Here is a 16,704-nt window from a genome sequence, read left to right as displayed (position 1 = left end):
AATGCTTTACAAGCAAGCATATTTCCTTTGGCCTGGCCCAACTGTATCACATGATGCATTAACCCAACATGCTTTTTGGCCATGGCTGTCTCTGATTGGTCCAGAGATGACAATTATTCATTTTTACCCCGACATTAATAATCCCCTAAGACAATCTTACCTAAATTAAGATAACATTGGCACCATATCAGACTCACACCCAAAGGAAAGGTGGAAAGTGTAGAAAGATAGAGCAGAGTGAGGCTGGTTCGACCTCAGGCTCACCGCGCAAGGACTGACGAACCCGTCACTTCCCTGTGCTGGGGGAGAGGTAATGGGGAATAATACTTTTTGAGCTCTCTTAGTATTGACTAACATTCTGTAGTGTATTGACTCGTAGTGTTCCTCTTAGTCTGAACTTTCAAACTGTTGACTCTCTGATCATAGACTCTCCATGTGCTAATGTCTAATTCCATGCGTCTGGAGAGGGGTGGAGTTCGGTGGGGGACAAAGGTCACACATCGCCCTTTCCATCTGTGGCCCCTGGAAGCAAAGGTCACGTGCCGCCCTCTTCGATACACTTAACATTGGGAGGACTTGTATTGCTCCTCATTCGCTGCCCGGATGTCTGCCAAGAGCCTGGATAGCATGGTAGACAGCCGGAGGGCCGTCGCTGATTATCGGGAACCTTGGGAAGGTTAGTGCAAGATGGCCCTAACCGGCAGCAAGGCTTGTTGGTCGTGGTACAGTGGGTGCGGGCGTCATGGCATCCTCGTCTAGCGTGAGATGCTGGTTGCAGCAACGAGGTGCAGGCAGGTGTTTGAAGCATTGCGGTGGTCGAGTGGTGGATGTCTTGTGATAGTGCGATGGTGGGTGAGGCGGTGTGGGTGAATGACGAGCAAATAAAGTGTGAGATTGGTCGTTGGTGGAAGTAGGTGGTTGTGGTGTTGTGTCGTGGAGGTGGTTTGTGGTCTGTTGGTGGTTAAACTGCAGTTGAGGTGCTGTTACGGTGGGGGTAACAGTTTGGTTTTGGTACACACATTTGAAAGAGGTTTTGGCACAAATATCCAAATGAGGCAGGACGTGATCTCTCCTTTGCGGCTCGAGAGCGGCTCCATCCTCCAAAACGAAGATCAAAAGTAAAGAAGATGGGGAAAACCCTAACTAATCCCTCATACCACATATTTCTCTTGAAACCCACTAGACACAATGGAGGATATCTGGAAGATTTAATAAATAACTAACTCAGGACCCTTAATGTTGTGTGAGATTACCGGAGGTGACGGTTCGCTGTCACAACACACACACACTCGGCAGGCAGACACATGGACAAACAGACACTTCTTAAATTATATATATGATGATTAAATATTAATTTCTGACTCGAGTTGTACCTGGTCTTTATTATCTCCTGCTTACCGACATTTATATTGTTTTTTTGCTGACAACGACATTTCCTCATCAAGAGTTCAATGTCTTCATTTTATGTTTTTACTTTCAAAAGTATATGCTCTTTGTTAAAATGGCATTTGAAAAACATTTTAGAGAACACAGACCAAGTCTTCAGAAATATGATTGGAGTTGAGGTTGTGAAGCAAGCCATCTCAATAAAGCTCGACCATGGACTTAAATGTGGTCATGAGTTTTGGTTTCATTCATTAATTTTGATAAGTAACAACAATGTAATCGTACTTACTGAATCTATAAGTAAGGTGGTTGACGGCCTGGGTTTTACTGAAGCTTCAGACCACAAGTGGATTCGTACAGTGTAAATCACTCCTTTTTTCAGACAAACAGCCTCAGGAAATGCCACGTTCCTGCAGAATGCAATAGAGGCCACCACGGTCTCATTGGGAAGTGAAAGAATGAAGGTTCAAATAAATAGCACCCATTCAAACTGAGTCATTCGAAATGAATTCCATTTGGCAGTCACTGCAGATAGCAGGTTGAAGAGAGAAATAAAAATTGAATTGTATACTACAATATTTCGATAGTTTCTCATGATCATTGCCATGATGGCCGTCACATGACTTGTCCAATGACTCCATGGCTGTCTGGCAACATGCTGTTTTGAAAATGCTTTCCTGAAACTTATGTATTGAATGAAGTGTGCTATAGTATGACAGCTCTTCCTTAATACCATTTTTGGACGGTCTATAACGTATTTTCATTTTTGAAGCTATTCGGTGAAGTTTACGGAGAAATAACGCGTTTCTCACCTTGAGCTCTTATGCAACTTAACTTCTTGTTTATACACCATTGGGTTGAAAGATTCACACTCGGAAGAAAGTACATCAGTGCTCCAACCCAGAACCGTCAATTCTGCTCGCCATTTCTCCCAAGTCTGTAATTAAAGACAATAGAATTTGACACAAATGCATCAATGGATATGCCTTCACCCACATTAGACGTCAACTCACTGTTATGTTTGAACTCAATTAAAGATCAAATAAAAAATTTAACGTCACATGAGAAAGATTTCGAGAGAAAAAAAAGAGAGAAAAGTGGAAGGGAGAAAAACAGATGCTTTTACTCGAGTTATGATCTGCAAAATGCTTTTGAAATGGTACATGACCTTTGACCTGTTTAACCCAGGTTTTGTTTTGCCCAAAATTTAAACAGTGTATCTTTGTATCGCAGTCCATACTTTTGCCAGGTTTGGTCAAAATCCGTTGAGCGGATCACAAGTTATTGCGGTAACGAAAATATGTTACTCATGCACAGATGGGCACACAGCCGGACTGGCAACCCCGAACATAATGTCTCGCCTTCGGCTTCAGAGGCATTAAAAATCAGCTCAACATGCTATCAATAGGCAATAGCATTCCATCTTAGACTGAGATTTCGTGAGTGACATTGGATCCAAGGTTTCACAGATTGAATTACAATCATTCAAATGCCTTCACTCCAAACTTAGCACTTCTTTCTGAGCACAAGTGCTCGGCAATCACCAAAGCAAGTTGAAGATACGCTGCAGTACAATGTGGAAACATGACAAGCCAAGCTGGGATATACAGGTCACATGAGAAAGATTTCGAGAGAGAAAACCCTAACCCTAACCCTAACGCATATGAGAGCAAATGCGGACTCACTGACTGACTGACCTGGTACAGTTACAATAGCTTTTTGTATTCCTTTGGGAACGTGCCAGGCTAATAAGTCACCAAGTAAATTCCCACATCAATATATACCATGAAAAGTACATCTGCAATTGTTTGTGGGTATTGTAAAAGTTAACCCGTCTAATCACCGTAAAAAAATTTTTTTAATGTGAACTACCAGGATGCCCATCACACACAGACACACACATCCTTTATAAGGCATAGAGACAAGAAAAGTATGCCCCTTGCCCACCCTCCTGCTACTCACTTGATTCCGCCTTCCCAGGTTTCCGCAGGGTGCACACGGTCTGACACTGCCAGTAAATAATCCCTTCTGGTGAAACTCCCAAAATACAAATCACCTCCACTCATTTCTCCCTCATTTCTCCCCATCTACGGAACAAAGTTCCTCAGTCTCTTCAGTCCCATTCTTGCCTATAGGGCTTCAAGACAGCTGTTCACCACCATCTCAGATAATCCCACTGTGAGTCGGTCACCCAACACCAACCGGGCCTAAGGCTTTTTGCTCCAGAGCACACAAATATCTCAAAGACCTAATATAATTATAATATTGTTGGTTCTTTTTTTCATTTGCATCTTTGACATTTTGTTTTCATATTACGAGTGGGCACTGATTTTTGTTGTCGGTGTTTATTCGTAATAAAATAAAAACCCCCATCTGCAACTCTGATCTTTTCAACCCACATTAACCTTCCCCAAGCCCACCCCTTTCCGGGTTTCCAGTTTTTCCTTCCACTTCTGTGATTGAAAGTCGATGGCTGTATCTGTTTTGTTCATCCTCTGTGTCCGCCTCTTGCTCTCATTCTTCCCCACATCCCATATTTCTCTAAGTCTCCCACTATTTTGTCCCTGAACCCTACTGTTGGTTTAGCCTTCCCTTCCCACACCCCTCATTCTACCTCTCTTTTCGTTCTATGTTCTAGCTACTCCACGAGCCTCAACACTGTATTCGAAAATAATCAAATGAGAATGAGAGTTCTGATTCTGGGTGGAAAACTTGCTGCGTTTCGTTCTTCAAAACTTAGCGGTGGTGCTTTGGCCACAACTCTATCCTTTCCTGGGGGACTGGAGCAGCCAATAAATGGCTAGACAGCTTATGGAAATGATCCACTTTTGGACTCCCTCTGGATGCCATTGCTACTTCTGCAGGAATCATGGAGGTTTTGAATGTTGCACGTACTGCTTTTTTCTCAATGGTGTGTAATATGGTGGTAACACAGGTGGAGTCGGCAGTCTGACTCTGCAAACTCCAATCATCTGAATCTCATTCCTATCCAAGTCTTACCTTTGTAAATCAGAATTACTCAGACAACTAGGCCCTTGTTCATAGTTCAATGGAGTAGTGCTCTCCTCTATGGGCTGGCACCCCAGTAACACATCTGTTTTTCCTGGATTTTGTGGAATCTATGATTAGAATTTCCTACAATGAGGCCAAAGCACAAGGTCTGTTGCTCTCACATCACAGGCAGATCAGTTGCATCGGTTATTTTACAGACTCTCCTACAATCTAGCTTCATCTGCTGTCTCAATCCCTCAGACAGTTTCCAGTAACTCCAGGATGCATGCATTCTTCCAGTAACTTCCACAATTTGTTTCTTTAGCCTCATTGACCCTGCCGAGCACAACCGTTTGACCCAGATTGCTGCATTTCCTTCCATCCGCTCTCCTCCTCTCTCTCCTCTTTTCGTGTTTGGTCATTCATTTGCATATCGTGTCCAGGTGTTGCCTCGTTATCAGTTCATACCCTCCAACTCCAACACCTTCCTCTTCTATGAGCCTCGATCTTGCAAACATACAGACTTGGCATTTTATATGGAATTTTTTTTTTCCTTGACTTGGGTTTACTTTCTTAACTCAGTATATCAATCTGGTGAGTTTCTTTTTCACTTTGGTGATTTATTTGTTAAAAGAACCATGTCACTGATTGTCTGTCGCAGCAAGAAGTCAACAGCAGGATTATATCACAGGTGGCGTGGCAAAATGTACGGACAGGTGCATTTGATGATTGGCTTCACAGTCGGGTATACAAGGGTTGTTGCGTTCTGTATGAGTGAAAAACAACTGCTGCACGTTTCCAAAAGTTATTGCTGCTTCCTCTGGAGATGGTCCATCAACTCGACAATGCTGTTTGTCAAGGAGTGGTGGCATTACGAAATTTCGGCATGAAACAGCGTGATATTGCTCGGCAGTATGGCATCACTCAAGGTCAGGTGTCAAAGATCATGAAACGAAATGCTCAGAGGGGTGTCCCTACTCCAACACCGAGGCCAGGACGTCCCCGCAGAACCACAAGGAGGGATGATCGCCAGCTGCACCGGTTAGTCCGCAATGGCCATACCAAGTCAGCTAATCGGCTTAGGGCTGAGTGACAGCAACTGACAAATGTGCCTGTATCCAGAAGGTTCGTCAACCAACGACTGGTCCAAGCAGGCTATCGTGCCAGACGTCCCCTGAGAAAGCCACGCCTGACCAGACAACACCGCCAGCGCCGATTGCAGTGGGCCAGAGAGCACCGTCAATGGCAGCCAGGACACTGGAATCACGTGATCTTCAGTGATGAGTCTAGATTTCTGGTCTATCGTCAAGATGGCCGCGTCCGAGTGCACAGACAAGTGCATGAAGCCTACAACAAAGATTGTATAGTGCCAAGAGTCCAAGCTGGAGGTGGTGGGATGACCGTTTGGGCTGCTTTTCATGCAGGGGGCAAAACTGACCTGGTTGTTCTGAATGGAAACCTGAACCAGTTCAAGTACAGGGCCATTCTGGAAGAAACATTGCTTCCATTTGCTCGTGCAGCCTTTCGAGGAAACTTTGTCTTCCAAGATGACAATGCATGGCCTCATCGTGCTCGCATGATCCAACACTTTCTTGCTGACCGTGGTGTAGAGCATATGGAGTGGCCTGCCATGTCCCCGGATATGAATCCGATAGAGAACTTGTGGGCAGAATTAACGCGTCAAATCGACCACTTGGACCAGCAGCCGATCTCTGTGCGTGAATTGCAGCAAGCTATTGTCACTGCATGGCAAGCGATTCCTGTCCAAACCTTGGCAAATCTCGTGAACAGCATGCCTCAACGTGTATGTGCTCTCCTGAATGCTCGTGGCGGTGACACGAAGTACTGAACTGTAATTTTACTGTCCGAAATCCCAGTCGTAATTTGACTTTTGTTTTTGTTAAAAAAATTTTTGGCTAATGTGCAAAATAAAGAGATACTTCTGGAAAACGTACAGAAGTTTAACACAGTACTGTCCATGAATTGAGTTCGATATCCGTTTCCATCACTTTCAAGGATCAATTTATTTGTTTCAAAATGTCAAATGTGGTTTTTGTTTCTTTTAAAGGTCACATGAACAAAATCTAGAATAATTTCAACATAATTCTAATGAACTTTTGGTTCTAAGACATCTTGAAAAGTAAGTTCACCCCCACAAAAAAAATTCCATATTAAATGCCAAGTCTGTACATATTTTTTAAGGATACATTCAATATGTACGAGTATTTTCAGTCTCGACTCACTCAATTACAAGTGCATGAAAATATACCTCCAGTTCATAGCGGATGACAACATGGTAATACATAGAATGGGAAATGTCGGAGATGGAAAATTCCAGACCGGTGCCATCATGCATTTTTGTGAAGCCACTGCCGGTCCACGTGACCTCACCAATTCTCTTTCGCCGCCGAACCACAGTTACCATCTGAGGAAATAAAAATTATATTTTCAAGTTCAGTGCACAGCAAATTACTTGTCAAGATGGATTGATGCTTGTAAGATTTATTTAGAATATTAAATATTTCACTGCAAGATATTTTTTTCGAATGTACACAGAAACATTCAAAACGTTCTTCAACAGAAGATACAATAATGGTCCAAGACATTTTGATGTTATGTATTTTGAGCTTATTTCGGAGTATTGCTCCGAAAAATCCTCAAGGAGTGGGTCCCGGTGTCCAGCCATACTGTACATGTATGTACGTTCATTGAAATTTGACTAAAAGATCATCTCACAAACTACCTGACCGATTATGGACCAAATTTGGGACAATAAATCAGGACAGCAAGGTCTCATGGGGTTGTACTCCCCAACCAGACCCGCCCCCTATAAGAGGCTGAAATGAGGATAAGGGTAGTTTTGCCTCAAATTCAGGTAATATACAGTCACGTGAAAAAGTAAGTACACCCCATGTAAAGTTTTGACTTTTTCAACATATTTCAACATACAGCTATTCGATCTTCATTTCAACAATATTGACAGATAAAGGTGATATAATATAACAAATATCATGAAACATTTACATTTTGTAGTCCATTGTATAATTTAAATAAACATAAATGCAAATTTCGCATGTGGAAAAAGTAAGTACACCCTTGGCTCTAATAGGTGGTATTGCCCCCTTTGGCAGATAAAACCACAAGTAGGCGTTTCTTATAACTGTCTACCAGTCTCTGACATCGACTGGGAGAAATTTTTGCCCACTCCTCCATGCAGAATTTTCAGCTGTGCGATGTTTGAGGGGTTTCTTGCATGCACAGCTCGTTTCAAATCCCCCCACAATATCTCTATGGGATTTAGATCCGGGCTTTGACTTGGCCATTCCAGAACCCTCCATTTCTTTCTTTTCAGCCATTCCTTGGTGGATTTACTGGTATGTTTAGGGTCATTGTCATGGTGCAAGGTCCACCTTCGGTTGACCTTCAACTTTCCGACAGATGGCCTCACATTATCCTCAAGCACCCTCTGGTACAATGAAGAATTCATAGTGGATTCTATGATGGTGAGCTGCCCAGGCCCTGATGCAGCAAAGCTGCCCCAAACCATAATATTTCCACCACCATGCTTTACAGTTGGTATCAGGTTCTTGTGGTCAAATGCTGTCTTTGGTTTTCACCAAACATGTCTTCTGGTATGTGAGTCAAATAGCTCTACATTTGACTCATCTGTCCAGAGCACATTGCTCCAGAAGTGCTGGTCTTTGCCTAGGTGTTCATTGGCAAACTTTAGTCTTGCCCTGATGTTCTTTCTGGACAGCAAAGGTTTCCTCCTGGCACAACTCCCATGTAGATCAAATTTGTGCAGCCTCTTTCTAATGATTGACTCATGCACTTTGACATCAACAGTGCAAAGGCTACCTGTAGGTCCCGTGATGACATTCTGGGGTTATTAGAGTTCTTTCAGCATCTTGCGGTCTGCTTTCGGGCTGAACTTGCTGGGGTGGCCTGGCCTGAACAAGTTGGCAGTTGTTTGGAATCTTCTCCACTTTTAGATGATCTTCCGGACAGGCGAATGATTGATTTCAAATTGTTTGGAGATCTTTTTAAATCCCTTCCCAGACTCGTCGGCATCTATAACCTTCTTTCTGAAGGCCTCAGAGAGCTCTTTTGATCTCGGCATGGTGACGCCGCACACTTCAACAACAAAGAGCAAACCAAACTAACTGTCTGAGGTTTAAATAAGACAGGTTCCTTCAAGATCCTCTCTAACGATGTTCTAATCATTTGCACCTGAGCGGGTGCACCTGATTCTAATTTTAGGTATTTGAAGTAGTGATAAATGTAGGGGTGTACTTACTTTTTCCACATGCAAAATTTGCATTTATGTTTATTTTTGGAGGAAGTCTCGCGAGATCACGTCGAGGTCACGTCTTTTCGAAGCTGCTCCATGCGCTCACGCTTTCGAAGCTAAGTGATATTTCTCAATCGTGTTTTTGTCGAGACTGTATCTATCTTTCGGTGTATGTACCTATAGCGTATCTTTTGGAAAATTTTCGGTGCTAATTTTTCGTACATGTATACACAATCGTCGGTTAATGGTATCGAGTATTCTGCGGCTTAGTACTCGTAGGCTTGGACTACCATACCGTCTCCAACCTTGTGGTTTGTTTTTCTCTCAGCGATTCGTCGAATGCGCTGAAATTATTTTCGTTCACTGTTTCGTCCCAGTCGTTCACCCGTACCTCCTTGTTTAATATCTGTACTCACAAAAAAAAAAAAAAAACCCCAAAAAAACTATTTCCTTCCCAGGTCTTATTCGTTTATTTGTTCTTTTTGTTCGTTCGTTCTTCGTTCGCGATCACGCGGTTAGAAATGTATAATCTCTCCCCTGAACAACTATTTTCTCTCATATATTATAACACCCTTTTCTTCTTTTCCTACAAAAGGATGCTTTCGTCTTGCTCACCAAATCTATTCATTCCAAAAAATATATATAATACCATCTCTTACAGTTCCTCCTTTCTACATTCCCTAAACTATCCAGAACTCCATCCCTCCTCCAGTGTCCTCAAACGTATTTTTGACTCGAAGGTCTCAAACTCATTTTGCAAAAAATGTTCGTTTCCCATGAATCGTACACTTTTCAAAATCCAATCTCACCCCTCCCCTCAAAATCCTCTCCATCACCCATCCCTTTCAAATCTCCCCCCTTGCCCCTTCCCTCCCCTCCCTCCTAAACTCCCCCCACACCCCTCCCCTCCGAGACTCTCCCTCGCTCCTCCCCTCCTAGACTCCCCTCTCACCCCTCCTCCTCAAAGCATCCTCCCTGCTTCTTCCTCCTTCCAACTTTCACCTTCATCTCCCCAAACCTTCTGCCTTGCTCTTCCCCCTCCTCAAATAACACCTCACTGTGCCTCACCCAATCTCCATCAAACCTTTTGTCCGCCCCATTCTTCCCTTTCTCCAAGCTATTCTGAAATCTCTGACACACCTTCAACAGCTCTCCCTACCTCTTCCTCCTCTTCCACATCTTACCCTACCCCTCCCCCCCCCCCCCCCCTGTTCTGGACCCGATGCTCCCCCTTCCTCTTCATTAACGGTATGGACCTCAAACATCCGGGGCCTTCGCTCAAACTTGACTGACCTCTCCATACAGGTTGCTTCTGACAAACCAGATGTGATCTGCTTAACAGAAACTTTCCTCCTTCATGATGTCTCTGATGCCTTGGTATCTCTCCCAGGTTACTCCCTCCTCCGGTATGATAGACCTGAGCCTCGTCCTGGAGGTGGGGTTGCTATCTTTATAAAAAACTCTCTTCCTCACTCGCCCTCCACTGCCCTCTCTCCACCTCACCCCCAGGAATACCTTTGGCTACGGCTTCCCCTTCGCTCCCACCTTTTGTTCATATGTGTGTTGTACTGTCCACCAATCAGCGATGACTCCATCTACATCTCACTGTCTGATAATATGGACCAACTTCTATCTACCCATCCCAACTCTCTCTTCCTCATATGTGGTGATTTCAATTGTCACCATGCCAGTTGGCTGGGTGTGGGTACCTCTCTCACCAGCCATGGCTCTTCAGCAAAGGACTTCTGTGACTCACTGGGACTGACACAATCTGTCAATTTCCCGACCCGGATCTCAGTCAACGGAGCATCTTCTCTTCTGGATTTGGTTATGACAAACTTCCCTGAAAATGTCTGCTGCTCTTCTTCTGCTCCAATTGGCTCATCTGATCATGTGCTTGTCAAAGTGGACATCTCTCTGACCATTCTCAGAGAGCCTCCTCAGCGTCGACAAGTCTGGCATTTCACTCAGGCCAACTGGCACGGTCTTCAAGCAGCCATCAATCATCTGGACTGGTCTCCCATCTCTACCGCCTCTGACATCAACTCATCCTGGGAATTCTTTCAAAGTAAATTGCTCTATCTCATGCACAGATTTATACCATCTCGTCTTCAGTTGTCATACCCTTCCTCCCGTCCATGGTACACGGAATCTTGTGGTGAGGCTGTTGCCCTGAAACAACTTGCTTTCGTCTCCTGGAAAGCAAATCCAATGGAAGGAAATCTCATTTCCTTTCACAAAGCCCGAAACAAGTGTGTGTCCACCCTCAGGAGAGCCAGGAAACAATATCTCACCATTCTCAAGACCGAACTCTCTTATCTGTCTCCCTCTTCCAAATCCTGGTGGCGTCTGGTCAAATCTGTTTCTGGTGTTTGTTCCCTCTCCATCCCCTCCCTCACCTCAAACGGCTTAACGGCTGACTCCACACGTGAAAAAGCTGAATGCCTCAACTCTGTGTTTGCCTCTAAATCTTGTGTCCCAAACCCATCCCTCTCTGTACCCACCGTACCCAGTCGTACCCAGCTGCTCCTGGACTCTGTGTCCTTTCCTCCTGACAAGGTGGAAAAGTTTCTGGCAACCCTCGACTCTGATTCTGCAACTGGTCCTGACGGCATCAGCCCACGGGTCCTAAAATCATGTTCTTCTGCACTTTCACTCCCTCTTTCTGTTCTCTTCACCCTCTCTTTTGCTCAAGGTCATCTGCCATCTGCTTGGAAATCAGCCAACATCACCGCTTTGCACAAAAAAGGTGCAAAAACAGATCCCAGCAACTACAGACCAATCAGCCTTCTCCCAATTATCAGCAAAGTCATGGAATCCATCATTGCTTCAGATATTAAATCTTTCGTCTTCTCCAATGGCTTGATCTCTGATCATCAATTTGGTTTCAGACCTGGTCACTCTACTCTGGACATGCTGCTTCTGCTTTCTCAACAATGGATGGAGGTCCTCAACGCCAAACAGGAAATTAGAGCTGTCGCCCTTGACATTTCACGTGCCTTCGATACGGTCTGGCACCCTGCTCTGCTCTCCAAACTCTCCTCCTTTGGTATCCATGGAAATATCCACGCATGGCTGGCGGACTTCCTCTCTGGTCATAGTCAACGTGTGGCCCTGAATGGGTTTCTCTCATCTCCTCTTCCTGTTCAGGCTGGAGTTCCCCAAGGTAGTGTTCTGGGCCCTGTGCTTTTTCTGGTCTTCATCAATGATCTCTCTGACTCTCTTGAAAATCCTCTCTATCTCTTTGCTGACGACTCTACTCTCTGTCGCTCCATTCCTCATCCCTCAGATCGGCAGTCTGCAGCCTCCTCACTCTCTGCAGACCTGGACAAAATCACAGACTGGTCAAACAAGTGGAACATGTCTTTCAATCCTGACAAATCTCACACTCTTACAATGTCTCTCCGAAAGGACCGACTGGACAACCCTCCCATCTACTTTCTCAACAATCCTCTCCAAGAAGTTCTGTCGCTCAAGCTTTTGGGTCTCACTATCTGCCATGATCTTTCTTGGGAAAACCACATTTCCAAGCTGGCCTCCAAAGCCAGTCGCCGACTGGGCATCCTCCGTCGTGCGAAGTCCTTCCTTGGCACACCTGAGCTCCTCACCACATACAAGGCTTTCATCCGCAGCTCAATGGAATACTGTTCCCCCCTCTGGGCTGGTGCTCCTGCCTCACACCTTGCTCGGCTTCACGCTGTTGAGGCCAAAGCTTTCAGAATCATTGGAATCTCCTGCGATGTAGTCAACGCCGAGGGCCTTTCACTCATTCACCGCAGGCAGGTTAGTGGTCTTTCTGTCTTCTACCGACTCCTCTCCGGCCTTGCTCCCCCAGCTCTCTCTGTGCTCTGTCCCCCCAATATTCCTTCAGGTCGCACAAGATCTGCCTGCAACCCTCTTCTGGTTAAACTGCCAAAGTCTAGGCTCTCTGCTCACCTTCACTCTTTCATTCCCCTTTTCTCCCGCCTCTGGAACAAACTCCCCCACTCCCTTCAATCCCACTCCTCCCTCCAGGTCTTTAAAACAGCTGTTCACCACCATCTCTTATCTTCCCCCATCGAAAACCTTGATCTTTTCTACCCCCGGTAATTCACCCCAGAGTCCTTGGTGTTCATATGTTTTAATCCTCTCCCACCTCCCCCCAAGTCCTCCCGATGTCCCTGCTCTCAAATGTTGTGTTTGTGTCCTTCCCCTTCTCTTTTGTGTCCTTCCCCCTCTCTCCCCATCTTGTCTACCGCTCCCCTTGTTTTTTGTGTTTTGTGTGTCGGTTTGTCTTTTTGTGTGATTAATGTTAGCTCTTTCACGAGCCTCGATCTTGTATACAAAAAAAAAAAAAAAAAAAATTTTAATTATACAATGGACTACAAAATGTAAATGTTTCATGATATTTGTTATATTATATCACCTTTATCTATCAATATTTTTGAAATGAAGATCAAATAGCTGTATGTTGAAATATGTTGAAAAAGTCAAAACTTTACATGGGGGTGTACTTACTTTTTCACATGACTGTATTTTAAAATCTTCTCAGAAACCATGGGGAAATATTCGTTAGTTCCACACTGGGCTATTTTTAATGTATACGAGCATACAAGGCCTGTCGCTTTGCTGACGCGGGAATACTGTTTTTGCACAATTGCTGAAAAAAAAAAAAAAGGTTGTTAATGGGAAAAAATAAAATTCGGCGGTGTATAGATACCGGCCTAGCTATATACTCAGGGAGCAAGGAGGGGGAGAGTGTTAATGAGATATTCATCACAGACTTTTTAGATGCTGACTTGCAAATAATATACAACAACACACAAAGGTAGAGCATGACAAACAGACAGACACCGCATATATATATATATATATATATATATATATATATATATATATATATATATATATATATATATATATATATATATATATATATATATATATATATATATATATATATATATATACACAAAGAATTAAGTTAAGCACCCCCCCCCCGTTTTTTTACAACCTCGCACATTACAAGTTTGTTGTCGTCAAAACAGTGTAATATACCCATGTTATTGCTATATTTTCTGGAAAAGTGATATTATGGTCACATAAAAACATAACAATCATGCCGTTTTCAATATTTTATTCTGAATAATTTAAGGTGAAATTTTTTGGGAATTTTAGGCATATTTTCACCTCAATTTAAGTATGGAGCTATAGGTCCATCACGGACAGTGTGGATGACGTTTATGTTTTCTAACGTACAGTCATTGTTCTGAGAAGACCTCTAGCGATCTTTGCGTCAATAACGTGTGTAGGACCCACGTGATCGGATCACTGACTCAACCCTACGTCTCATAGACCCTGTAAGCCGTCGTATGCGTTGCTGTGGCAGGTTGTTCCATTCCCGATGTAATGCACGTTCGGGACATGTTGGGACGACAAATTGCGAAGATGGTCCCTCCAATAGCCAATCTGGATGAATTGGAACGTGCATTACATCGGGAATGGAACAACCTGCCACAGCAACGCATACGACGGCTTACAGGGTCTATGAGACGTAGGGTTGAGTCAGTGATCCGATCACGTGGGTCCTACACACGTTATTGACGCAAAGATCGCTAGAGGTCTTCTCAGAACAATGACTGTACGTTAGAAAACATAAACGTCATCCACACTGTCCGTGATGGACCTATAGCTCCATACTTAAATTGAGGTGAAAATATGCCTAAAATTCCCAAAAAATTTCACCTTAAATTATTCAGAATAAAATATTGAAAACGGCATGATTGTTATGTTTTTATGTGACCATAATATCACTTCTCCAGAAAATATAGCAATATCATGGGTATATTACACTGTTTTGACGACAACAAACTTGTAATGTGCGAGGTTGTATAAAAACGGGGGGGGGGGTGCTTAACTTAATTCTTTGTGTATATATATATATATATATATATATATATATATATATATATATATATATATATATATATATATATATATATATATATATATATATTATAATAATAATAATTCATTTATTTTGTATAGCGCTTTTCAAGAAGCCCAAAGGCGCTTTGACAGAGTGGAAAACATAATGCATAACAATACATGAAAACAACAATTGCAAAAAGACAAGAATCAATCGGGAAATATTTAAAGCAAAAGGAGGGAGAAGGAGAAGAGATAGTCAGGGGTTAAATGCTGTGGGTTGAATGTTGAATGCAGTGTTGAACAGGTGGGTCTTTAGTGATGTTTTGAATGTAGTGAGTGAGGAGGAGTCTCTGATGGTGTGAGGTAGTGAGTTCCAGAGGGTGGGAGCAGCGATGGAGAAGGCCCTGTCCCCCCAGGATCTGAATTTGGTCCAGATGGGGGGGGGGTCAGGAGGTTGGTACCAGCAGAGCGGAGGTTGTGGGTGGGAGTGTGTCTGGAGAGGAGGTCAGCCAGGTAGGATGGGGCCAGGTTATGGAGGGCTTTGAATGTCAAGAGGAGGATTTTGTACTGGATTCTCTGGGGGATGGGGAGCCAGTGAAGCTTGTAAAGGACCGGGGTGATGTGGTCATGGGTCCGGGAATGGGTGAGTAGACGGGCAGCGGAGTTCTGAATGTATTGGAGTTTATTGGTGATTTTTGAGGGTGAACCATAGAGGAGGCTATTGCAGTATTCCAGACGGGAGGTGATGAAGGCGTGGATGAGGGTTTCTGCAGCCGTGGAGGAGAGGGATGAGCGGAGACGGGCAATGTTTTTCAGGTGAAAGAAGGCTGTCTTTGTGATCTGTTTAGTGTATTTGTCGAAGGAGAGGGTTTGGTCAAAGATGACGCCAAGATTCCGGATGTGAGGGGAGGTGGATACTGGGATACCGTCGATGTTGAGGGCAAAGTTATGGGTGGATTTTGTGAGCGTTTTTGGGCCAATGATGATTATTTCAGATTTATCACAGTTAAGCTTGAGGAAGTTGATTTGAAGCCAGGATTTTATTTCAGTGATGCAGTTTGTCAGGATAGAGTGGGTGTCGGTGGAGACGGACTTGGTGGAGATGAAAAGCTGGATGTCATCGGCGAAGCAGTGGAATTGGAGACCATGACGGTGGATTAAGTGACCGAGGGGGGACAGGTAAAGGATGAAGAGGAGGGGGCCAAGAACTGAACCTTGGGGGACACCTTGGGGGAGGGGAGCAGTGGGGGATTTGCAGTTATTGATGGAGATGAACTGGCGTCTGTCAGAGAGGTATGATTTAATCCAAGAGAGGGCAGTGCCGGTAACGTTAAAGGTGGTTTCAAGTCGGGTGAGGAGGATGGTGTGATCGATGGTGTCAAAGGCAGCGCTGAGGTCGAGGAGGATGAGAATGTTGAGGTTTCCAGCGTCAGAGGAGAGGAGAAGGTCATTGGTGATTTTGAGGAGAGCAGTTTCAGTACTGTGGTTGGAGCGGATTCCGGATTGGAATGTTTCATACAGGTTATTGGCAGAGAGGTGATGTTTGAGTTGAGTGGCTACAGCGCGTTCCAAAACCTTTGACAGAAAGGGTAGGTTGGAGATGGGTCTGAAGTTATTTAGGGTGTCAGGGTTTAGTCCAGGTTTTTTCAGAATGGGGGTAACAGCAGCAATTTTGAGGGAAGGTGGGACGATGCCTGTAGACAGGGAGGAGTTTATTGTTGCAATGATAAGTGGAGAGAGAGCAGGGAGGGAGGCCTTGACAAAGCTGGAGGGGATGGGGTCAAGACTGCAGGTGGCAGTTTTCATTCCTATGAGGAGTTCAGAGAGGTCAGTAGGGGAGATTGGGGAGAACCGAGACAGGGGATGGCAGGACAAGGGGGGGCAGGTGGTTGGAGGGGGAGCAGGTGCGGCGGTGGTCAAGCTGTTGTCGATGTTGTCAATTTTGCGTTGGAAGAAAGAGAGGAAGGAGATGCAGTTGTCTACTGTGAATGACTGGGTGGTGGTGTTCAGGGGGCGGAGGAGTTTGTTTATTGTCGAGAAGAGTGCTTTTGGGTTTCCGGAGCCAGAGTGGATAATTTGAGAGTAGTAGGCGGAGCGGGCGCGGGAGAGGGCATCTTTGTAGTGTT

At 44.3% G+C, this 16,704-nt stretch overlaps 1 protein-coding gene across 2 annotated transcripts in view; it reads right to left on the bottom strand.

The window, feature by feature from the left end:
* The window catches only part of LOC137436521 (laminin subunit beta-2-like), a 205,141-nt gene that overhangs the window by 59,376 nt on the left and 129,061 nt on the right, over positions 1-16,704 (bottom strand). For both annotated transcript variants that reach the window (XM_068130383.2, XM_068130382.2), the window contains exons 15-17: positions 6,647-6,802; positions 2,199-2,323; positions 1,676-1,796 (exon numbers count right to left, since the gene is read on the bottom strand). In XM_068130383.2, coding sequence (XP_067986484.2) covers positions 1,676-1,796; positions 2,199-2,323; positions 6,647-6,802 — 402 coding nt within the window. The remainder of the gene's footprint in view (positions 1-1,675; positions 1,797-2,198; positions 2,324-6,646; positions 6,803-16,704) is intronic.

This window comes from Myxine glutinosa, chromosome 11 (genome assembly GCF_964187855.1).
Source record: "Myxine glutinosa chromosome 11, kmMyxGlut1.1, whole genome shotgun sequence".
Lineage (NCBI taxonomy): Eukaryota > Metazoa > Chordata > Myxini > Myxiniformes > Myxinidae > Myxine > Myxine glutinosa.
The sequence above is the reverse complement of the archived record's forward strand: the minus strand, read 5'-3'. Positions and strand labels throughout refer to the sequence as shown.